The following is a 25,817-nucleotide window of genomic DNA, read 5'->3' as shown; positions in this document are numbered from 1 at the left end:
ATTATTTTTTTCTAAAATCTGTTTTAAAAACATTATGTAGAAGGTTAGACTATTATTAGCTCAATCCCATTGGTTGAATTAGGTTGAATAAAATTGAGAGAATTTTTACTTCAATTATTCTACTTCTTTTTTTTAGTAATATAGGAGTGAATATGATACTACTTATGTCTGTGCATAGCTTATGACAATAAATTAATCATAAATTTGTAATTACTGAGTTAAGCATGTCAGAACTGTTGATGTTTATTTTTATCTGCATTATATCTTCAGTCTTAGAATACATTTATATGACTTTATCTTGAAAATTATTTTACTTTTATATCCTATACTTTTAGTGCCTCATAATAAATTTAGATTAATTTTAGAGTAGCTTAGGGAAAATTTTATTGGTAAACAAGTTACATAAGCTCTCTGAGCCTAGATTTTCTTATTTGAAAACTCAAGTTGTAATAATACTACCTCTCTTTACAGACTGTGAAAAGATAAAATGAATTAATACATAGAATGAGCTTGATATGGTGTCTGGGACAGACTGGATACTCTGTACATATTTACCCATATTATTTGTTAAGATAATATGTTGTGGCTAAAATTTCATAGATTTGAAAACATCTTGACTGCTCTGCTTTTCCAATATAAATTATACCTTCTTTTTAACCAAAGAAAATCAACTTCATGTAGTGTCAAGAGGTCTGACTTTGAGTGAAGTGGACACTAACTAGCTATAAAGCCTTAGCAAGCTGGAGAACCTTTAACCCTTTATTAAAGTAGATGCATTGCTCATAACAGGCTCCATAAATAAAAGCCTTGCCTCTGTTTCTTCAGGCTTCCCTTTTCTTTGACAGAGAGGTCACACAGTGCAAGGCGAGGATGTAGTAACAAATTGTTTTGCTTATTTTTTAAAAGGAAACAAATCATAAATTCCTTTCTTGGCCACACATATTGAATTATCCTTCTGTTTGCTCTTCAGGTAAGAGCACTCCCTTGGAACTATTGAAATCATTTCTCCCTTAAGAAGGCAGGGTTATATCTCCTTTAAGAAAAATTGACAATGAGAATTTAAAATCTTGCAGTATCTTTACTCTGTTTTGCTAGTTCTATTTTTCCTTCTTCTGTTCTGATTTGGTTTCATTTTAGACATAGCATATACAAAACATAATTGAATACTAAATAAAAAGTACAACTTTTTCTCACTATTTCTTGCATTCTCCATTCTCTGCTCTACCTTCAATACCAATTCCTGAAGGTAAACATTACTGTTTTCCTGTGTATCTCTCCATAAATATTCCATGCATAGACAAATATTTATGACTATTTAAATAAGCACATGTGTGTTCTTGTATGTGTGTGTGTATATATATATACAGTGTACATATATTTAGATATAGTGTATATATGTGTTACGTGTATATGTATATGCATGTGCGTGTGTATATATATATGGACATCCTTAAGTTTACCACGCATGGGTATATCTTTTTCCTATGCTATAATATGGTTATTACATAATTTATTTTTCTGGGCTCCAGTTGATGACATTACATAATTTTTTGGTTATTGTGTTACATTTTGCTATAGTAAACAGTGTGTCCTTGAATATCCTCACACTCTGAATATTTGTTTACTTGGGCCGTATCCATAGAATAAATTCCTAGCAATTATGCTTTTACTATTCATGTCTACACGAAACATGCTCTCAGTTGGATTTCCAGATCATGAGGTAAATAAATTGCAAATAAATTATTTGAGATATTCGTATATGATATAGGTAAATAGACAAACAATTTTTGCCTGTATATTCATTTGGCTCAATTTTATGATCACTTCCTGTCACCATGTTAAATGATTGTATAGCAATCTGCATCAGTTATGAAAAATATACAAACCTTGCATTGTTCTTGCAGTATGCTCATCTCATGCCTAGAGTTACAGCTTAATTTGAAATATAATCTTTTCTTTTGAAATTACAGCTTAACTGAAGAACACAGTTTTAAAATGGTAGAATAAGGTTAGAAATCATTTTACAGTTGTACTTGAGCATTCACATCTTGTGCGTTAATTTCTCAATGTAACCAGACTATGAACAAGCAAATGTACATGTTATTTATTCCTTGGTAGAAAGGCTACTTAGTGCCAGAGCATAGCAAAATAGGAAGGGAAATGCTAAAATTAGCCTTGTTTCTCCTTTATCATTGATTTAATTTTGAGGGACATCAAAGGTGTTAAGGACAACAGACTGGTATCAAGATAAAAATGACACACCCAGAAAATACTGACTTCTCCAGTCCTCAAAAAGTCTTGCAATTTATTTCATGCAATAAATATTAAGAAAGAGGGAGGAGAATTGGGGCAAGGACCAGTGATAACATTTCTTAGACTCTCATCTGAAATGAATGATTAAGAGCATATGGAATAGATAGAATTAATAGCATCTGTGATCTCTGACTAAACTTGATGCTATAGGTTAGTTTAAGGATTCTGGTGACACAATTAATAATCAACTATTAAAAAACAGTCAGGATACCGATCTTTATTTCATATACCCTGAAAATTATGGAGCTCAAATAACCGATTTTTAACTTTAAAAGGCAGTTCTCCTTTATGTTTTACTCATATGCTAATATGCATTTTATAAAGATATATGAATAAGTGAATGAATATGTGTTTATGGAACATATGAAAGCATAACTATGGCCTATGACAAAACACTTAACAAGATATGTCTTCAATTTTTCTATCTGGACATTGGGAAAAATAGTAGAGAAAATGTTATTGTAAAAATAAATAGATTTGTGTAGGAATGTAAGTATATATGCTTGTAGACACAGTCTTTTAGTTTACTGCTATCTATATTTGACTTAAATTATATCTGGGTATTACAATTGGTTGCTTGCATTTAACACAGAATCACTTTAAATTCCAATAGCCTTATTACTAACTCTGAGAAATACACTTCTCCCATCCTCCGTTTCCTCTGGTGTAAACAGAGCATAATAAAACCTAGGAGAGAAGTCTTGATTAAATGATATATAGCTTTATGTTTGGTCTACATTTATTAACCAAATAATAAATATTTGTTTCGACTGGGCACGGTGTCTCATGCCTGTAATCCCAGCAATTTGAGAGGCCGAGGCGGGCGCATCATGAAGTCAGGAGATCGAGACCATCCTGGCTAACACGGTGAAACCCTGTCTCTACTAAAATACAAAAAATTAGCCGGGCGTGGTGGCAAGTGCTGGTAGTCCCAGCTACTCAGGAGGCTGAGGCAGGAGAGCAGTGTGAACCCAGGAGGCGTAGCTTGCAGTGAGCTGGGATTGCGCCACTGCACTCCAGCCTGGGTGACAGAGCGAGACTCCGTCTCAAAAAAATAAAATAAAATAAATAAATAAATAAATAAATATTTGTTTCATTCTTCCCATTAAACTCCCTCATTGCTAACACAGCAGTCTGCGATCTAACTGAAACGGCAGCAGCGAGGCTGGGGGAGGGGCGCCCGCCATTGCTGAGGCTTAAGTAGGTAAACAAAGCCTCTGGGAAGCTCGAACTGGGTGGAGCTCACAGCAGCTCAAGGAAACCTGCCTGTCTCTGTAGACTCCACCTCTGGGGACAGGGCACAGTTAAAAAAACAACAACAACAACAAAAAGGCAGCAGAACCTCTGCAGACGCAAACGACTCTGTCTGACAGCTTTGAAGAGAGCAGTGGATCTCCCAACACGGAGGTTGAGATCTGAGAAGGGACAGACTGCTCAAGTGGGTCCCTGACCCCTGAGTAGCCTCACTGGGAGACATCCCCCACTAGGGGCAGTCTGACACCCCACACCTCACAGGGTGGAGTACACCCCTGAGAGGAAGCTTCCAAAGGAAGAATCAGACAGGTACACTCGCTATTCAGCAATATTCTGTCTTCTGCAACCTCTGCTGCTGATACCCAGGCAAACAGGGTCTGGAGTGGACCTCAAGCAATCTCCAACAGACCTACAGCTGAGGGTCCTGACTGTTAGAAGGAAAACTATCAAACAGGAAGGACACCTATACCAAAACCCCATCAGTACGTCACCATCATCAAAGACCAGAGACAGATAAAACCACAAAGATGGGGAAAAAGCAGGGCAGAAAAGCTGGAAAATCAAAAAATAAGAGCGCATCTCCCCCTGCAAAGGAGCGCAGCCCATCGCCAGCAACGGATCGAAGCTGCTCAGAGAATGACTTTGACAAGATGAGAGAAGAAGGCTTCAGTCCATCAAACTTCTCAGAGCTAAAGGAGGAATTACGTACCCAGCGCAAAGAAACTAAAAATCTTGAAAAAAGAGTGGAAGAATTGACAGCTAGACTAATTAATGCAGAGAAGGTCATAAACGAAATGACAGAGATGAAAACCATGACACGAGAAATACATGACAAATGCACAAGCTTCAGTAACCGACTCGATCAACTGGAAGAAAGAGTATCAGCGATTGAGGATCAAATGAATGAAATGAGAAGAGAAACCAAAAGAAAAAAGAGAAAAAGAAATGAACAAAGCCTACAAGAAGTATGGGATTATGTAAAAAGACCAAATCTACGTCTGATTGGGGTGCCTGAAAGTGAGGGGGAAAATGGAACCAAGTTGGAAAACACTCTTCAGGATATCATCCAGGAGAACTTCCCCAACCTAGTAGGGCAGGCCAACATTCAAATTCAGGAAATACAGAGAACGCCACAAAGATACTCCTCCAGAAGAGCAACTCCAAGACACATAATTGCCAGACTCACCAAAGTTGAAATGAAGGAAAAAATCTTAAGGGCAGCCAGAGAGAAAGGTCGGGTTACCCACAAAGGGAAGCCTATCAGACTAACAGCAGATCTCTTGGCAGAAACTCTACAAGCCAGAAGAGAGTGGGGGCCAATATTCAACGTTCTTAAAGAAAAGAATTTTAAACCCAGAATTTCATATCCAGCCGAACTAAGTTTCATAAGTGAAGGAGATACAAATTCCTTTACAGATAAGCAAATGCTTAGAGATTTTGTCACCACCAGGCCTGCCTTACAAGAGACTGAAGGAAGCCCTAAACATGGAAAGGAACAACCGGTACCAGCCATTGCAAAAACATGCCAAAATGTAAAGACCATCGAGGCTAGGAAGAAACTGCATCAACTAACAAGCAAAATAACCAGTTAATATCATAATGGCAGGATCAAGTTCACACATAACCATATTAACCTTAAATGTAAATGGACTAAATGCTCCGATTAAAAGACACAGACTGGCAAACTGGATAAAGAGTCAAGACCCATCAGTCTGCTGTATTCAGGAGACCCATCTCACATGCAGAGACATACATAGGCTCAAAATAAAGGGATGGAGGAAGATCTACCAAGCAAATGGAGAACAAAAAAAAGCAAGGGTTGCAATCCTAGTCTCTGATAAAACAGACTTTAAACCATCAAAGATCAAAAGAGACAAAGAAGGCCATTACATAATGGTAAAGGGATCAATTCAACAGGAAGAGCTAACTCTCCTAAATATATATGCAGCCAATACAGGAGCACCCAGATTCATAAAGCAAGTCCTTAGAGACTTACAAAGAGACTTAGACTCCCATACAATAATAATGGGAGACTTCAACACTCCACTGTGAACATTAGACAGATCAACGAGACAGAAAGTTAACAAGGATATCCAGGAATTGAACTCATCTCTGCACCAAGCGGACCTAATAGACATCTATACAACTCTCCACCCCAAATCAACAGAATATACATTCTTCTCAGCACCACATCGCACTTATTCCAAAATTGACCACACAATTGGAAGTAAAGCACTCCTCAGCAAATGTAAAAGAACAGAAATTATAACAAACTGTCTCTCAGACCACAGTGCAATCAAACTAGAACTCAGGACTAAGAAACTCAATCAAAACCACTCAACTACATGGAAACTGAACAATCTGCTCCTGAATGACTACCGGGTACATAACGAAATGAAAGCAGAAATAAAGATGTTCTTTGAAACCAATGAGAACAAAGATAAAACATACCAGAATCTCTGGGACACATTTAAAGCAGTGTGTAGAGGGAAATTTATAGCACTAAATGCCCACAAGAGAAAGCAGGAAAGATCTAAAATTGACACTCTAACATCACAATTTTTTTTTTTTTTTTTTTTTGAGACGGAGTCTCGCTCTGTCGCCCAGGCTGGAGTGCAGTGGCCGGATCTCAGCTCACTGCAAGCTCCGCCTCCTGGGTTCACGCCATTCTCCTGCCTCAGCCTCCTGAGTAGCTGGGACTACAGGCGCCCGCCAGGTCGCCCGGCTAGATTTTTGTATTTTTAGTAGAGACGGGGTTTCACCATGTTAGCCAGGATGGTCTTGATCTCCTGACCTCGTGATCCGCCCGTCTCGGCCTCCCAAAGTGCTGGGATTACAGGCTTGAGCCACCGCGCCCGGCCTAACATCACAATTAAAAGAACTAGAGACGCAAGAGCAAACACATTCAAAAGCTAGCAGAAGGCAAGAGATAACTAAGATCAGAGCAGAACTGAAGGAGACAGACACAAAAAACCCTCCAAAAAATCAATGAATCCAGGAGTTGGTTTTTTGAAAAGATCAACAAAATTGACAGACTGCTAGCAAGACTAATAAAGAAGAAAACAGAGAGGAATCAAATAGATGCAATAAAAAATGATAAAGGGGATATCACCACCGACCCCACAGAAATATAAACTACCATCAGAGAATACTATAAACACCTCTACGCAAATCAACTAGAAAATCTAGAAGAAATGGTTATAATTTCCTGGACACTTACACTCTCCCAAGACTAAACCAGGAAGAAGTTGAATCCCTGAATAGACCAATAGCAGGCTCTGAAATTGAGGCAATAATTAATAGCCTACCCACCAAAAAAAGTCCAGGACCAGATGGATTCACAGCTGAATTCTACCAGAGGTACAAGGAGGAGCTGGTACCATTCCTTCTGAAACTATTCCAATCAATAGAAAAAGAGGGAATCCTCCCTAACTCATTTTATGAGGCCAACATCATCCTGATACCAAAGCCTGGCAGAGACACAACAAAAAAAGAGAATTTTAGACCAATATCCCTGATGAACATCGATGCCAAAATCCTCAATAAAATACTGGCAAACCGGATTCAGCAGCACATCCAAAAGCTTATCCACCATGATCAAGTGGGCTTCATCCCTGGGATGCAAGGCTGGTTCAACATTCGCAAATCAATAAACATAATCCAGCATATAAACAGAACCAAAGACAAGAACCACATGATTATCTCAATAGATGCAGAAAAGGCTTTTGACAAAATTCAACAGCCCTTCATGCTAAAAACGCTCAATAAATTCGGTATTGATGGAACGTACCTCAAAATAATAAGAGCTATTTATGACAAACCCACAGCTAATATCATACTGAATGGGCAAAAACTGGAAAAATTCCCTTTGAAATCTGGCACAAGACAGGGATGCCCTCTCTCACCACTCCTATTCAACATAGTCTTGGAAGTTCTGGCTAGGGCAATCAGGCAAGAGAAAGAAATCAAGGGTATCCAGTTAGGAAAAGAAGAAGTCAAATTGTCCCTGTTTGCAGATGACATGATTGTATATTTAGAAAACCCCGTTGTCTCAGCCCAAAATCTCCTTAAGCTGATAAGCAACTTCAGCAAAGTCTCAGGATACAAAATTAATGTGCAAAAATCACAAGTGTTCTTATACAGCAGTAACAGACAAACAGAGAGCCAAATCATGAATGAACTTCCATTCACGATTGCTTCAAAGAGAATCAAATACCTAGGAATCCAACTTACAAGGGATGTAAAGGACCTCTTCAAGGAGAACTACAAACCACTGCTCAGTGAAATCAAAGAGGACACAAACAAATGGAAGAACATACCATGCTCATGGATAGGAAGAATCAATACCGTGAAAATGGCCATACTGCCCAAGGTTATTTATAGATTCAATGCCATCCCCATCAAGCTACCAATGAGTTTCTTCACAGAATTGGAAAAAACTGCTTTAAAGTTCATATGGAACCAAAAAAGAGCCCCCATTTCCAAGACAATCCTAAGTCAAAAGGACAAAGCTGGAGGCATCATGCTACCTGACTTCAAACTATACTACAAGGCTACAGTAACCAAAACAGCATGGTACTGGTACCAAAACAGAGATATAGACCAATGGAACAGAACAGAGTCCTCAGAAATAATACCACACATCTACAGCCATCTGATCTTTGACAAACCTGAGAGAAACCAGAAATGGGGAAAGGATTCCCTATTTAATAAATGGTGCTGGGAAAATTGGCTAGCCATAAGTAGAAAGCTGAAACTGGATCCTTTCCTTACTCCTTATACAAAGATTAATTCAAGGTGGATTAGAGACTTAAATGTTAGACCTAATACCATAAAAACCCTAGAAGAAAATCTAGGTAGTACCATTCAGGACATAGGCATGGGCAAGGACTTCATGTCTAAAACACCAAAAGCAACGGCAGCAAAAGCCAAAATTGACAAATGGGATCTAATTAAACTAAAGAGCTTCTGCACAGCAAAAGAAACTACCACCAGAGTGAACAGACAACCTACAGAATGGGAGAAAATTTTTGCAATCTACTCATCTGACAAAGGGCTAATATCCAGAATCTACAAAGAACTCAAACAAATATACAAGAAAAAAACAAACAACCCCATCAAAAAGTGGGCAAAGGATATGAACAGACATTTCTCAAAAGAAGACATTCATACAGCCAACAGACACATGAAAAAATGCTCACCATCACTCGCCATCAGAGAAATGCAAATCAAAGCCACAATGAGATACCATCTCACACCAGTTAGAATGGCAATCATTAAAAAGTCAGGAAACAACAGATGTTGGAGAGGATGTGGAGAAATAGGAACACTTTTACACTGTTGGTGGGATTGTAAACTAGTTCAACCATTATGGAAAACAGTATGGCAATTCCTCAAGGATCTAGAACTAGATGTACCATATGACCCAGCCATCCCACTACTGGGTATATACCCAAAGGATTATAAATTATTCTACTACAAAGACACATGCACACGTATGTTTATTGCGGCACTATTCACAATAGCAAAGACTTGGAATCAACCCAAATGTCCATCTGTGACAGACTGGATTAAGAAAATGTGGCACATATACACCATGGAATACTATGCAGCCATAAAAAAGGATGAGTTTGCGTCCTTTGTAGGGACATGGATGCAGCTGGAAACCATCCTTCTTAGGAAACTATCACAAGAACAGAAAACCAAACACCGCATGTTCTCACTCATAGGTGGGAACTGAACAATGAGATCACTTGGACTCGGGAAGGGGAACATCACACACTGGGGCCTATCATGGGGAGGGGGGAGGGGGGAGGGATTGCGTTGGGAGTTATACATGATATAAATGATGAATTGATGGGTGCTGACTAGTTGGGTGCAGCACACCAACATGGCACAAGTATACATATGTAACAAACCTGCACGTTATGCACATGTACCCTAGAACTTAAAGTATAATAGAAAAAAAAAATAAAGCCTTAAAATAAAAAATAAATAAATAAATAAATAAATAAATATTTGTTTCATTCTTCCGTTAAACTATTACCTTCACTGTTTTTCACTTTTCACCAGTTAACTTTTGTCCTTCATTATGAGTTCAGGCAAATCAATTAAAATTATGGAGTCTTCTAAAATTCTTTCTGGAGGGAGTGGTTAATGGGTGAAAAATATAGTTAGGATGAATAAAATCTAGTATTTGATAGCACAAGCAGGGTGATTGTGCTCAACTAAATTTATTGTATATTTTAAAATAATAAAAAGAGTGGAATTAGAATGTTCCTAATGCAAAGAAATAATAACTGCTTGAGGTGATGGATACCCCAATTAGCCTGATTTGATTATTACAGATTGTATGCCTGTATCAAAATATCACACTTACCCCATAAATATATACCTATTATATACCCATTTTAAATAAAAAATTAAACACATTTAAATCAAATTATTTTTAACAAGGTAGCATATATATGTATATAAACAAACTCAGAACTAAACCAAATGATAAAATTAGTGTTAAAAGTCAATAAAATGTTTTAAATGCTCAAAACAAATTGTGTACATCTTCATTTATTTCGTATTTCTCAATTAAAATTATATGCAAAGCATTTCAATAGGTACTACAAGGTAAAGGAAAATTAATCCACAGTTCACGATTGTTTTAGGTATTATATTCTGATAAGCCTTTGTAAGTTTTCCTTAAGTCTTAGAAAAAAAATGATGATACAGAACAGGTTATCTTTTTACTTATATGAGTAAAGCGTATCTCCACTGGCATATAAAGTGGGGAAAAAAATGAGGACAAGAAACTATCATGTAATAATAATATTGTCAATATTTGTGTCAATTTCTTTTTTGTGTTTTCTTTTTGAGATGGGGTCTTGTTCTGTCACCCCAACTGGAGTGCAGTGGCACAATCTCAGCTCACTGCAACCTCTGCCTCCCAGGCTCAAGCAATCCTCCTACCTAATCCTGAGTAGCTGAGACTATAGACGTGCATCATCATGCCTGGCTAGTACTTTGTATTTTTTGTAGAGATGGATTTTCCTCATGTTGCCCAGGCTGATCTTGAACTCCTGGGCTCAAGCAATCTGCCTGCCTCGGCCTCACAAAGTGCTGGGATTACAGGTGTGAGCTACCATGCCAGCCTATTTGTGTCAATTTATATGGAAATAAATCTTAAATATAATCAGTATTTACAAGGCAGTTTGGAGTTATGTTGCACTCCCAGTTCTGTAGCTAACCAGAAGATGAAAAAGCTATGCTGTTCTTTCATTACCTCAGTTTCCTCATAAGGGGCCATGGTAAAATGACCTGTAAGATCTGTGTTGCTGCTAAAAAAACATAGTCTGTGTACATCCGTGCCATTAGTGTTTTTACTTAAAGAATTGTCATTTCTGCAATAATCAATCACAAAGTGTTAGGAAATTATTAATAACTAAAAATTTAACCTCTCCTCTTACTACAGAAGGAAATTAAAACCCAGAGAAGCCAAGTGATATTGGCCAAAAGCAGTTTATCCATGCAGAACCATGTCAAAGATGCAAATCAAATTACTAATCATCATGTCCTTTTGAATTTTGTAGATTTTTAAAAATATGTAACATTTATATTACTTATTATGCACCTGGAGCTTTACTTTTGGATGAGTGCTTTGCAAATCTTCCTTTTCTGTATTTGTGTAGATTGTGTTTGTAATAGGAAATTTTCAAAAATAGCATTACATAGTTTTCCTTACAGTTATTAATATGGGCTTTTAATTAAGTACTCCCAAGTACAGTTCCCTAGGTGATCATGATGGGATGTAACAATGTGCTAGCAGCCCTTACTCTCAGTGCCTCCTCGACCTCCGCGTCCACTCTGGCGGCGCTTGAGGAGCTCTTCAGCCCGCCACGGAACCGTGGGAGCCCCTCTCTGGGCTGGCTGAGGCTGGAGCCACCTCCCCCTACTTGCAGGGAGGTGTGGAGGGAGAGGCGCCCGCGAGAACCAGGGCTGCAAGCTGCGCTCGCGAGCCAGTGCAAGTTCCGGTGGGCGTGGGCTCCGTGGGCTCTGCACACTGAGCAGCCGGCTGGCACAGCCGGCCCAGGGCAGTGAGGGGCTTAGCAACCAGGCCAGCAGCTGCAGAGGTTGCACCACCGGTCCCCCAGCAGTGCTGGCCGCTGGCTCCACACTCAAATTCTCCCAGGGCCTTAGCTGCTTCCCCACAGGGCAGGGCTCGGGACCTGCAGCCCGCCATGTCTGAGCTCCCCACCTGCGGTGGGCTCCCGTATGGCGTGGGCCTCTCTGAAGGGCGCCACCCCCTGCTCTATGGAGCCTGGTCCCACAGACAGCCCAAGGGCTGAGTGCAGGTGTGGCTTGGGACTGACAGGCAGCTCTGCCTGCAGCCCTGGTGCAGGATCCACTAGGTGAAGCCAGCTGGGCTCCTGAACTGGGATCCGGACTTGGAGAACTTTTATATCCAGCGGGAGGATCCTATGTGCACCAATCAGCACTCTGTATCTAGCTAACCTAGTGGAGACTTGGAGGACTAGCACTCTGTGACTCTGTATCTAGCTCAAGGATTGTAAATGCACCAATCAGCACTCTGTGTCTAACTCAGGGTTTGTAAATACACCAATCAGTACTCTGTGTCTAGCTCAAGGTTTGTGAATACACTCTGTATCTAGCTAAGCTAGTAGGGACTTAGAGGACTAGCATTCTGTGACTCTGTGTCTGGCTCAAGGATTGTAAACGCACAAATCACTCTGTGTCTAGCTCAGGGTTTGTAAATACACCAATCAGTACTCTATGTCTAGCTCAAGGTTTGTAAATACACCAGTTGGTACTCTGTATCTAGCTAACTCTATATCTAGCTAACTAGCACTCCATGACTCTGCCTCTAGCTCAAGGATTGTAAACTCACTAATCAGCACTCTGTCAAAACGGACCAATCAGCTCTCTGTAGAATGGACCAATCAGCAGGATGTGGGTGGGGCCAGATAAGGGAATAAAAGCAGGCTGTCAGAGCTAGCCAGCGGCAGCCGGCTGGGATCCCCTTCCACAGTGTGGAAGCCTTGTTCTTTTGCTCTTTGCAATAAATCTTGCTGCTGCTCACTCTTTCGGTCCACGCTGCCTTTGTGAGCTGTAACACCGCGAAAGTCTGCAGCTTCACTCCTGAAGCCAGCAAGACCATGAACCCACTGGGAAGAACGAACAACTCCAGACGCGCTGCCTTAAAGAGCTGTGACACTCACCACGAAGGTCTGCAGCTTCACTCCTGACAGTGAGACCACGAACCCACCAGAAGGAAGAAGGTCCAGACATATCTGAACATCTGAAGGAACAAACTCCGGACACACCATCTTTAAGAACTGTAACACTCACCACAAGGGTCGGCGGCTTCATTCTTGAAGTCAGTGAAACCAAGAACCCACCAATTCCGGACACAATGATATGCTGGTAATTGTGGGAAGTGTGAGAATTCAAGAGTACGTCATCTTTCATCTTTCCTGATAAGCAACAATGAAAATAAGAAGATGGTAGTTCTAATATCTTAATGTTTAGAGTTATTAAAGACGAGAACGTTTAGTAACATCACTGATTTATAAGCTACAAAAAATATCATTTAATTGTCTCTTTCCAAATGACGAATTTGGTTTATAATGCTGAAAATATTTCGGAATTTTTTTGTTGTACTTGTCTTCAGAGACTATATCCCATCTGTTTAAATGACCCTTAATGCTAGGAAACGTTGTATTCTGAGTGTGTATGAAATGTAGAAACAATCAAGTAGGATGGATGTAGTTGGTTAACTTTGGGCATAATAACATTTTGGCTAAAAATGCCATGACTACATTGTGAGGATGGGTGGTCTTAAGATAGTTTATAAGATCCTTCTAACAACATTTTAAAAGCTTAGAAACAGAAGTGTAAATAGAGACCTACACATTGAATATTTTAGTACAGTCTTTAGCAGGAAAAGTATAAGATAAACTGTGAACAGTAAGCTATGTTTAGTTAGCATGAAGCATATTTGGGTGAGCAACACCTTCTAACTTGTGTTCTGTTAGTTCCACATTGGATAAACGCATAGTCAATCAGGCACACAGATCACGTTTGCTATATATCTGTTAACATAAAATTGTGCAAACATAATGATTTGTTAACTACTCTTAAATTATGAAGGAAGAACAATGATTTCAAGGAAAGGAATACAACAGGTCATCAATATCATTTCATTCAACATCATTTTGTTGTAACATTGATGAGAAAATAAATTGCTAGCCTTGGCTACTCTCTGTGAGACGTGAGCCCTGAAAATCTGAGACAGGTCTCAGTTATTTTAGGAAGTGTATTTTGCAAAGGTTGAGGACACACGCCCATGATACAGCCTCAGGAGGTCCTGTTAACATGTACCCAAGGTGGTCAGAGCACAGTTTGGTTTTACACATTTTACGGAGACATGAGACACCAATCAACATATGGAAGGTAAACATTGATTTAGTCTGGAAAGGCAGAACAACCCGAAGCAGAAGTGGGAAGGCTCAAAGTAGGGAGGGAGCTTCCAGGACATAGGTAGAAAAGATACACTTTTTGAGACATTGTTTTGAGTTTCTGATTAACTTCTCCAAACGAAGCAATCAGATACGCATTTATCTCAGTGAGCAGAAGGATAACTTTGAATAGAATGGGAGGCAGGTTGGCCCTAAGCAGTCCCAGCTCGACTTTTCCCTTTAGCTTAGTGATTTGGGGGCCCCAAAATTTATTTTCTTTTCACAGTGGAGTTTGCATGTTCTCCTCATGTTTGCATGGGTTTTTTCTAGTACTCGGGTTTCCTCTCACATCCTAAAGCTGTGTACCCTGGCTTAATTGGTATGTCTAGATGTTCACGCTCTGCATGTGCGTGGGTGTGTATGTGTGAGTGCACCCTGAGATGGGATGACGTCCTGTGCAGAACTGGTTCCTGCCTTGTGCCCTGAGCTGCCAGGATGGGCTCTGGTCATCCTTGACCCCGAACTGGAATAAGCAGGTTGTAAAATGAATGAATAAATGAATACAATTATTGTAAAATAAAAATTTATAAAGTATATGAAGAAAGTAAATCAGGTAAATGCAAGACAATAAACAATTCTGTACAGAAGTGCACAGGGAGCCTGCCATGTTTGTGATTGTCTTTGACCTGCATAGTGGTAGAAAGTGCTCCTGACAATTTTCACTTTGCAAACATTTATTCCTTGATTTAACCCACCATAATGACAACAAGTGACACTCATTGATTCACCAAAACCTGGATAACTAATTACTACTCAAGAGGCTGAGGTGGGAGGATTGCTTGAGCCCAGGACTTCAAGGCTGCCCTGAGCTATGATTGTGCCACTGCACCCCAGCCTGGGTGACAGAGCAAGACCCTGTCTCTAAAAAATAATTTTGTAAAAATAATCATCTCACTTGTTTTTATCAGTCTTTCTTAAAGGTATGTATAGGTCACATTTAATTCCGTGTTTAATATGAGAAGTATTTAAGTCTTTAGAAGCTTGGTCATTGTTTTGTGAGCAGAAATATGCCATAGGAACTTAACTCTTTTCTACATCAATTAATCTATGCTAACGTTGGTTTCGTGATACTCTGTTTTGCTTAAAGTTGCAGTTTCCAAGAACCTATTGACGATTTCAAGTGAGGACATATTGTATAGTCAAATGCTCCAGGGTCTTCTTTTGGTTTAAAAAAAAATGGCGATAACTGGAGATTTTTAACCCCACTGCTTTGGGGAAGCAATACATTAATACATCTCATTCAAGTTTTGGGTGGAAGAAGAAAGAAAAACTAAGTTACCTAAGTCGAGCTAATGTAAACAAAATTGAAATCCTAAAGGCATTTTGGATAACTCATTGAACCTAAGAACTATACCTACAGTTGGACTTCACAAGGGACTGTGAGCATTCTTCTCTAACACACCTCTGCTTCACTATGCTCATGGCTACCCCCTTTCTATGTCCTCTTACTTTAGTTGACCTGCTTAGACTGTCATGAAACATCAAGGAATTCAGTGCAGATGATTGGCTCAGCCTGGGCCAGGCTTCTGCCCTGATCAAATCAGCTGTGGCCAGGGGAGCAGCATCAGGGAGTACACAGAGCACACTGAACCCACTCTGCCTGTGGTGGGAGGAGGGTTAGAGAGGCAGAGTTTGGAAAAGGGATGCTCATGAGCTAGGCATGTGTCCAAAAATGTGCCTACCACAGTATGTTACAATAAAATTCAAGTAAAACTTGAAATGAGGTAGTCAACACAAATCTTATGTTTGGGCCATAATAGTTCTAGAATAATTCAATGTTGTGTCATTACATTTTAGTATTTCTAGTCCATAGCTTTAAAAATGATATCATTATGGGAAGTACTTCTCTTAGAGTATATTTCAGTGATCATATTCTTTGTTTTTTTTTTGAGATGGAGTCTTGCTGTGTCGCCCAGGCTAGAGTACAGTGGTACGATCTTGGCTCACTGCAAGTTCTACCTCCCGGGTTCACACCATTCTCCTGCCTCAGCCTCCCAAGTAGCTGGGACTACAGGTGCCTGCCACCATGCCTGGCTAATTTTTGTATTTTTAGTAGAGATGGGGTTTCACCATGTTAGCTAGGATGGTCTCGATCTCCTGACCTCGTGATCCACAAGCCTCAGCCTCCCAATCAGTGATCACAGTCTTTTAAGAAGAAATTTAAATTATTTTTTATTTATAATTGACAAAGGCTTGTAACATTTGAAGCTTGTTTTGCTTAACCAAGTATTCAGTAATTCAGCCACACTGGGCCTTGAGCTGTTTGGGACAGATGCACTGCATGTATAAATGTAACAATTACACTTGTCTCAGTCTTATCTGAGCCTGTGGTCAAGGCCAGACAGCTGCTGAAAGGTTGAGTAATTCTAACTGATGGAACAAATGTCCATCTGCGTAAAAGCAGACATTTTGAAAGTGTCTCAATCTTTATCATGATGAATCAACTTAGAGTCATTTACCAATCTGTACCCTTCTTGACTCTTCCACCTATTGCACCACTGAGTTACGATGTTACATGGATGCACACAAGCATCTAACCAACATAAATAATTAGTACTTTTGTTTAGAAGATGGATTAATCAATGATCCTTGCTTTGTATGAATTTTCATTCTTCAACAGGCAGTATTGACTACCCCAGCAACAACATTTGACACAACTCCACTTATTTGAGTCCACATCCCTAAACTAATTACAAAAAGAAAAAAAAATGCTGGATCTAGTAATTTTTAAAGATGAGTTGGAACAAAGTTATATAAGCAACAACTCAAAACATGCTTCATAATTACAGATATAAGCAGATATACATAGAGATATGGAGTGCTGGCAGGAAATAAAATTCAGAGACACAAGTCTCTAAGTAACCAAACATATTTATCCTTCCCTGGTTCAGCCTAATACTAATCCCTCAAGGCTAATTTGGTACAGATAAAATCTTACTCAGAAGCCTCAGTAAATAAAACATCTGAAAGCCTTCCCACAAACGTTAGGAGTACTTATTTTTCAAATAGAAAAGTGTTTATCTTTTGCCTTTCACACTGTCTGACCTCCTAATAGGAGACTTAAGAAGAGGCAGTGACATTTTCCAGCATTGACTATGTATGTGCTCAGCACTTTGCATGTAATATCTCATTTAATCTTTATAATAACCTTGTTGTACACATGAAACTGAGGCTCTGAAAATGTTGTCACTTGCCCGAGATTATCCACTTAAAGTATAACATTAATGAGTATGAATGAATTATATAGACATATAATAATATAGACATAATATATAATTCATTCATACTCACACTCTTTCTACCATGCAAAACTGAGACGGAGGATTTATCCAGGCAATAGGTATTACTGTTTGAAATATGTATGGCATGACATTCAATATTGTTTCTGTACTAAATATATGGTATATTAGTGTGCATTGTATTTGTATGTTTGTGTATGTTTGTGTGTTTGGATGTGCTTATAATTAAGTATAAGCATTCCTCATGGAAAGAAGACACGTAGAAGACTTAGATCCAAGTTAAGTGTGGGATTTGGAGCCAACATAACATTTATAGGCCTCAGTTTTCTTACTCTATTTATTTAATGTGTCCCCTCATCCCCCCTCACTCTCTACACACTTGTCCCATTTATATGTTTTATCTCAGTAAGAAATAACAGATATAAGATGTGACATAAATATAATATAAAAGAAATACTGCCCTTAATTATTTATGTCCTGCTTATTTGGAAACTAAGGTTCAAAAAAGTAAATACCACCCCATCTCTTTCACTGCTGTATCCCCAGGGCCTACGCTGCTCTGTGAAATTTAGTAAGCACTCAATAAATACTTGTCATGTGAATGAACAAAAGGGAGAGAGTATAAACTGGGAAACATGGACCACAAAACAAACCCTGCTATAGTACTTTCTTTCTGTGTGATCATTTTCTGTTTATTTGTCAACACCTTCCACTGGACACTGAGACCAAGGTTGTCTTCAACGCTATTTTCCCGTTAGAACAGTATCTGGCCCTGCCATATAACAGGCCCTCAATAAATAAAAATTGTCAAAAAGTTTGAAAATATAGGGCTCTTTACCTCATTATCACCTGGAAGTTAATGTGGGAAGTAGGTTTGCATATTAGTGTATGTTTCTTCAAAGACACATTTACAAAGCAATCATAGAGGATTGTAACTGAGAGTAAATCAGAGCAAATTAAGGCAAATAAAAAAATACAGAAAATGAACTAAATATTTCACTGTGTTTCCAGAATTTGAGGTATCTTGAATTTATTGCATAAGAATGAAATTCTTATGAAAGAATGAATGTATGAACTAACTAAAAAAAAAAAATCAAAACTAATCATTAAGTAGATCCTGGCCCTTTGTTGGTCAGTAACTTATTGCCTAAACCAGGTGAATTTGTGTTCTGTGCCATTAAAAAAGAGCCTGTTCATTTTATGTTGTTTTCTTCCTTAGTCTGTGAATTTCTGGTACGTGCTGGTGATGAATGATGAGCACACAGAGAGGCGATATCTGCTGTTTTTCCTTCTGAGTTGGGGACTACCAGCTTTTGTGGTGATTCTCCTCATAGTTATTTTGAAAGGAATCTATCATCAGAGCATGTCACAGATCTATGGACTTATTCATGGTGACCTGTAAGTACATCCAGTCAACACATTGCCCTGGCTTTCATGTACCTAAGCAGATTTTGTTGCCGTAAGAGCTGTGATTGAATACGTACTGGGAAGATCTTTGTTTTTCTGCCACAGTGTCTGAAGCTCTGCTTACTCTAATTACTCTTCTAAATAGGAAACTATGGCCTCTTAAGTTTCTTTTTTTTTTTTTTTAATTTTATTTTTTTTTATTATACTTTAAGTTCTAGGGTACATGTGCATAACGTGCAGGCTCGTTACATATGTATATTTGTGCCATGTTGGTGTGCTGCACCCATCAACTCGTCAGCACCCATCAATTCATCATTTATATCATGTATAACTCCCCAATGCAATCCCTCCCCCCTCCCCCCTCCCCATGATAGGCCCCAGTGAAAGCAGATGCGGTTTCCTCAAGTGAGTTGGTGTATCAAACAGTTCATGGTAATTTGTACATTAGCATTTAGTTTATTAGATTGAAGCAAACAATAATATTTAGCAAAATCAGGGCACTATGAAATATTTGATAAAGAATTAGTAAAAAAAAGTTGGAGTGTTGGCACATTACCTAAGCAGTGTGTTTTTAGTGAGAGAGGAGGATGGCAGCCACCATCACCCATAAGATCCCTGAATACCAAACAACTGCATCATAGTGAATGGAGAGTGTCTGCAGAAGTGCATAGGAACAAGACAAGGTCAACTTGGTCTTAGATATTCTTGTTAAAATACCCTTTTAATCTTAAAATCTTAACACTTTTTATGTACATATGTATATATATACACATATGCATATATATATATATGTGTGTGTGACTTAATCCTAAATGTGGTATCTTGTGGCTTTGAGGACCACTGAGCCCTTCTTATTAGTTCCACATGTATGGGGTAGAAAAACACTTTGCGTACCCTAGAACTTAAAGTATAATAAAAAAATAAATTAAAAAAAAAAAAAGAAAAACACTTTGCAATAGTAAAGCTCAACCAACTCTCTTGGTATAAGGAAGAGAAAAAGTAAAATTCTAAATAAGAAAAAATAGCCTATTCACAGTCTTATGAAGACAGTATTACTTAATTATCTAACAGGTTATTATGAAGATAAAATTAGTTAATAGACATGAAAAATATTGAAAGTTAAAGTATTATATCAGCAGAAGTCATTTTAATAGAATTATTGTTTCTGATCAGTTATATACATAATAAATACTTGTTATTGATGTATATAAATGTATTGCACACATAGGCAGTCACAAACACATACCCCATACCACATTCAGATGAAGGAGGCTAGCTATGTAAAACACACACCCAAACCCACAAACATACACAAACATACAAATACAATACACACTAATATGCCATATATTTTTGTAATTCTTTTTATTGAAATTCAAAAGACTCCCTAATACTGATTATTTTATAATATTATAATGTGTTTTATGCATATACAAGTCTATGTTCCTGTAATCTTCTAAAAAGGAATGATGGCATCATTTCAGAATTATATTATGATTTTTTACATTTTACCACCCCTTGCATTAATGTAAATCTTGGACTGCCAAGGTTAATTTCAGAAAATTCTACGTCATTCTTTGTGACATGCAAAGTAACCATAAAGCAAGTCGTGGTGGCTAGCAGACCATTCTTTTCATGAGCTTCCTGGCAAGACAGGACTTATTTAATTTTAGCATTACATGTATACCCATCCAGCCTTGCTAAATGGACCCAATGAATGTAATATTAATTAGAAAAAACTATCTTGTTCATTTTAAAAGGATTTCTAAAGGGAGAAATGAACTATGATCAAAGAATGTCCAAATGAACTTACTCAAAGTATTTGCCTTCTTAAGCTTTTGGCAAATGTTCTCTATGACCAACTAAATTATAACAAGTGAAATGTAAAATATAGTTACTTCTACCTGGTTTTAATCTTAAGGAATTGTTAGACCAGAGACCGGGTGTGGTGGCTCACACCTGTAATCCCAGCACTTTGGGAGGCTGAGACAGGCAGATCACAAGGTCAGGAGATTGAGACCATTCTGGCCAATGTGGTGAAACCCCGTCTCCACTAAAAATACAAAAATTAGCTGAGCATGGTGGTGCATGCCTGTAGTACCAGCTACTCAGGAGGCTGTGGCAGGAGAATCACTTGAACCCGGGAGACGGAGGTTGCAGTGAGTCAAGATCACACCACTGCACTCCAGCCTAGGTGCCAGAACAGGACTCCAACTCAAAGAAAAAAAAAATTATTAGATCAGCATGTCTAATTGCATTACAGGTTACTTTTCTCCTTAATTCACAAAGACTATTCCTAAATCATTCCCATATGAATTTATTCTAGCTTGTAAAAATTCTGTATCTTTAATATTACTTCAGTTTTAATATAAGGTTATAAACTGATATATTATTGATACTAAAATATTGTATACTTATATCATCATTTTAAAGCATGCCATTTCTCTAGAGGTCATGGTAGATTTATGGTTTTATGAACTAATGGCTCATCTGTTGTCCAGTGGTTACTTCATAGTATTTTGCTTTTCTTCTAGGCTCTTCCCTAGAAGAATTTTAAAATTCTTAGCTCATTATGGAAGAGCTAAGAATTTTTTAACATGCCTCAAGGGGAAAATCTCCAAGTATCTTGTTCACTTCTTTCTGGAACGTGTTTTCTCAAGTTCTCTTTCCTGCCAGCCCTGAAGTCTAATTTTTGTTTCCTTAGCTCTTTGAGATTGCCAAATAATTCGCTGGCTTTCCTGACTCTCAGCACCTTTCCTTGTCCTGGATTTTCAGTCTCCCTTTCTTCTCCAAGTATTAATAGGTGAATACCCTGGAGGGAAAAGTGATATGCTGAATGTAGCACTGATTTCAGTGAGCTTCTCTTCTTTACAAGCTTGGCCTCTCAATCTTGCCTGCCTCAACAGCTTTATAGTGCCTTCAAACAAATGGTTTTGTTTGGTTGATTTTGCTTTAATTTTATTTTTTCTGATTATTCTAGATGGAATTATAAATCATGTACAAGCTATTTCACTAAATATAGTTCATTATTTTAAGATGGATTTTATAGATAGTGTGAATGTCTACATTTTTTCTTTTTTTTTCTTTTTTTTAAATTATTATTATTATACTTTAAGTTCTAGGGTATATGTGCATAACGTGCAGGTTTGTTACATATGTATACTTGTGCCATGTTGGTGTGCTGCACCCATCAACTCATCAGCACCCATCAACTCGTCATTTACATCAGGTATAACTCCCAGTGCAATCCCTCCCCCCTCCCCGCTCCCCATGATAGGCCCCGGTGTGTGATGTTCCCCTTCCCGTGTCCAAGTGATCTCATTGTTCAGTTCCCACCTATGAGTGAGAACATGCGGTGTTTGGTTTTCTCTTCTTGTGATAGTTTGCTGAGAATGATGGTTTCGTGAATGTCTACATTTTAAATAGTAATACGCTGGTTAAGTGTTACTGATTAAATATAGCCAAAGTCCAAAATTTTACCAAATAATTGATATAATCGAGGGTTAAATTGCTTATGGAAAGCAGTGAAAACACTTTAAATACTGGTGTTTCCTAAGTGCTGACTTTGGTCTACTTTTCTCCCTACGCATTGTTGTCTATTCTTAGGGCTTGCCATTTTCTATGTAGTAACCCCAGAAGTTGTGTCTCTAGCCTATAAAACACTTTCCTGAGCTCCATACCCATATTATATATTCCATACCCATATTATATATTCAAATGTCTCAGAAACATCTTTACCAGAGTGACACACAGCTATTTCATATTTAGTATGTTTAAAATTGATATCCTAAAATGCTTTGACCCACATTCTCTATGAAATGTCCACTGTCCACCCACATACACAGGCTGTGAACCCAAGTTACTTTCTACTTCTTTCACCTTACACTCAATATTCTACAATCATGAATTATTTTCTAGTCTAACTCCTAAATATTTGTTTTCCTAATCCAGTTTCTCATTTCAACCATCATCTCTTACTTCATCACCATCTCTTCAGTTCAGCCTCTGTCTTCTTTGGTATGTTGGGTTGCCTCCTAACTTGTGCCCCTACCTATAATTTCTTCATTTTTTTAATCTATGCATTAAATTCTGAAATATGCAAGTGATCGTATTACTCTGATGCTTAAAACCCAACAGTTGCCTTTCGTTACCTTCAAGGTCATAGCTTGATAGGTCATCCATGGTTTGACACTAAACTGCTAAACCAGCTTTTTAAAAATCATTCTTCCCACTCTCCTCCCTTGTTTTCCTTTGTAACTGAATTGCTTGATTTTTCCCATCATCTCTTATTTCTATACCTTTGAATGTATCTTTTATATCTCAAATGCCTTTCTTTCCTTTGTGTGCCTACAAAGTCCCTATTTTTCCTCGAAGCATCAACTTAAATATCAACTTAGTAAAGCGTCTGTTTTCAGATTAAAATGCTACCTCTTATATATAGCCTTGGTAGACTCATAACCTTTCATAAATCCTAAGATTGTACTAATTATACTATGTTGAAAATGTTTGTTTATGCCATTCATGTAACTTGAAATTCAGCCTGGAGAACAGTGATTACTTACAGACTCTATGGAAAGGGTTGGTAAGTTTATCCCTTAGTGGAAATATCTCAAGTAGAAAAAGGAAGGCCTTAACAATCCAATGTAAATTTACACAAATAACAGTTTAGAAAAAACTTTCGTGTTTCCTCTACACAATAACATATACATGCACAATAAAGATTTCATACAGCAATATGATTAATAAAGATATCTAATATATTTAGAGGTCACCAAATGATGTGTCTCAATATTTTAAACACCACATGAGGCATGTCAAATCTTGTAAGGAAGAAATTTTCTTATATGTACATAAGAGATCAAATTCTAATTTACCAAGACAAATATGTATTTTTCAGCCTAGATTTAAATTGCACAACCTGATTTGGAGAAAAGCTAAAAGTACCTATAAAATTTAAAATGTCCTTTTTTCTATAAAGTAGAAAACCCAATATAAACTTAATATTGCTGCTTTGCCACTGAACTAGATGACGCTATGGATCTATGAGGAATCATAGTCTACTGAAAGTTAATAGGAGGAGGCACCTACACTTTCAAAGTTTTCTAAAGCAGCATTCCCCAGCCTTTTTGGCACCAGGGACTAGTTTTGTGGAGGACACTTTTTTCACGGATGGGGCCTGGGAGTGGGAAGTGGTTTCAGGATGAAACTGTTCCACCTCAGATCATTAGGCATTAGTTAGATTCTCATAAGGAGCACTCAACTGGGATCCCTCGCATGCACAGTTCACAATGGGTTCACACTCCTATGATAATCTAATGCCTCCACTGATCTGACAGGAGGCAGACCTCAGGTGGTAATGCTGGCTCGCCCACCGCTCACCTCCTACTTTGCAGCCCTGTTCCTAATAGGCCGTTGGCAGGTACCAGTCCATGGCCCTGGGTTTGGAGACCCCTAAAATACATATTCATCACTTTCGAATTTAGTGCTAGAAATGCTTCCAACTTCCTTTCTATCTTACAATTGAACAGTTCTTAAACTGAAACAAAGGCAAAAGTAAATGAATCTGCCCCTGAATGATTGCTGTTTGTTACTAGAAGTAACTCTATTGAGAGTACCTGGAAGTAGTCTCTATTAGGTAGTTTTATATCGAATATCTTTGGAAGTAGTCACCTACTTTTCTTGGGATAGATTTTTGGCTACTTTAGGTAAAGAAAACAAGCTAAAGGAGACCTTATCATGCAAAGTGTAGGGGAAAAGAGAATATAAAAAGAGTCAAGACCCAGGGTGTAACTAAAGGGAATGTGGTCCTGAGGGGTGTTCTTACGTAGAGAATATGCCTTTTTTCTGGAACCCCAGTTATGTGAATATTGATAGAGTGATTGGAATGAGTGCCAAAGACATGCCATAGAGAGGTGAGGACAATGAAGACATTACTTACTTTTATCTCAATATTCTAACTTCTAAACAACCCCAACACATTAATAAATGTCAATAGCAGTAAAAATGACACAATAAAGATGATAGGTTGTTTTTTACTTCCAAATTGCCTGCTTTTTTTCATCCTTGCTAATTCATATGAATTCAAACTTAAGAAAAATCAACAAATAACTTATTGAATAATGACTACAAAGGCTTAAGTTAATTCTCTTCTAAGCATAGAATTTGATTGTAATGAAAAATTGAATAGCTTCATAATTTAATTTTAAAATTGATTACAGTTTTTTTAGTTTTTTTGTTGTTTGTCTTTAATTTGTGGAGACAAGGTCTTGCTGTATTGCCCAGGCTAGTCTCAAACTCCTGGGCTCATGCAATTTTCCCATCTCCCAGAGTGCTAGGATTACAGGCATGAGCCATCATGCCCAGCCTAGTTTTTTAGTATTTTAGTTTTTTAGTATTTTAGCATTATGTTTTACTTTAGATACACTAAACAAATCTTTATTAAAAGCTACTCTGATTATCCTGCTCCTGAACTGAATTACCAGTTTTGCTAAATCCTCTGAAAACAATCTAATTTTGCAAGCTGTATTAGAAGAAATGTTGTTAATATAGAGGACAAATCTCTATTTTAAATTAGAACTAAATAGAAGTAATTGTACTGTATGGGAAATATGATATAATACGAGAGTCTTTATTTTCATTAAATTACTTTAAAAGAGAATCATGAAAAAAATGTTTTTTAGAGAGCACGTTTACTTGTCTGAGGAGTGAACAAAGTCACCATATATCTTTGAAAAAGAATGTTGTCAGGAATCTCTTCATGCATTTGCTCAGGTAGGGATATATTACTGCCTGTGGGTGCACATGCACACACATAAAGAGATAAAAGTACATCCACATAAAAATAGCAACCTTAGACTAGCATTTTCTATCTATTCAGACCCTAAAATTAAAAAATATTGAAAGTACGTTTCCCCACAAAGTCTTCTTAGAATAATGGAATCTAAGGGTTAGAAAATGTCTAGCTTGCTCTAATGAAGTCTCCCACACATCCTTACAAACATGATTCAAATTCTTATTCAAAGGCTTGTTAGCTCCTTCAAATTTTTACTCTAAACATGCTCACTATATCTGACTT

General features: G+C 37.9%; 1 protein-coding gene across 1 annotated transcript in view; it reads left to right on the top strand.

Moving 5' to 3' along the window:
* Window positions 1-25,817, top strand: part of ADGRV1 (adhesion G protein-coupled receptor V1) — a 611,804-nt gene that overhangs the window by 398,671 nt on the left and 187,316 nt on the right. The window contains exon 85 of the mRNA XM_030927972.1: window positions 18,555-18,733. Coding sequence (XP_030783832.1) covers window positions 18,555-18,733 — 179 coding nt within the window. The remainder of the gene's footprint in view (window positions 1-18,554; window positions 18,734-25,817) is intronic.

Source organism: Rhinopithecus roxellana, chromosome 3 (assembly GCF_007565055.1).
Source record: "Rhinopithecus roxellana isolate Shanxi Qingling chromosome 3, ASM756505v1, whole genome shotgun sequence".
Taxonomy (NCBI): Eukaryota; Metazoa; Chordata; class Mammalia; order Primates; family Cercopithecidae; genus Rhinopithecus; species Rhinopithecus roxellana.
This window is presented reverse-complemented; position numbering and strand designations above follow the sequence as displayed.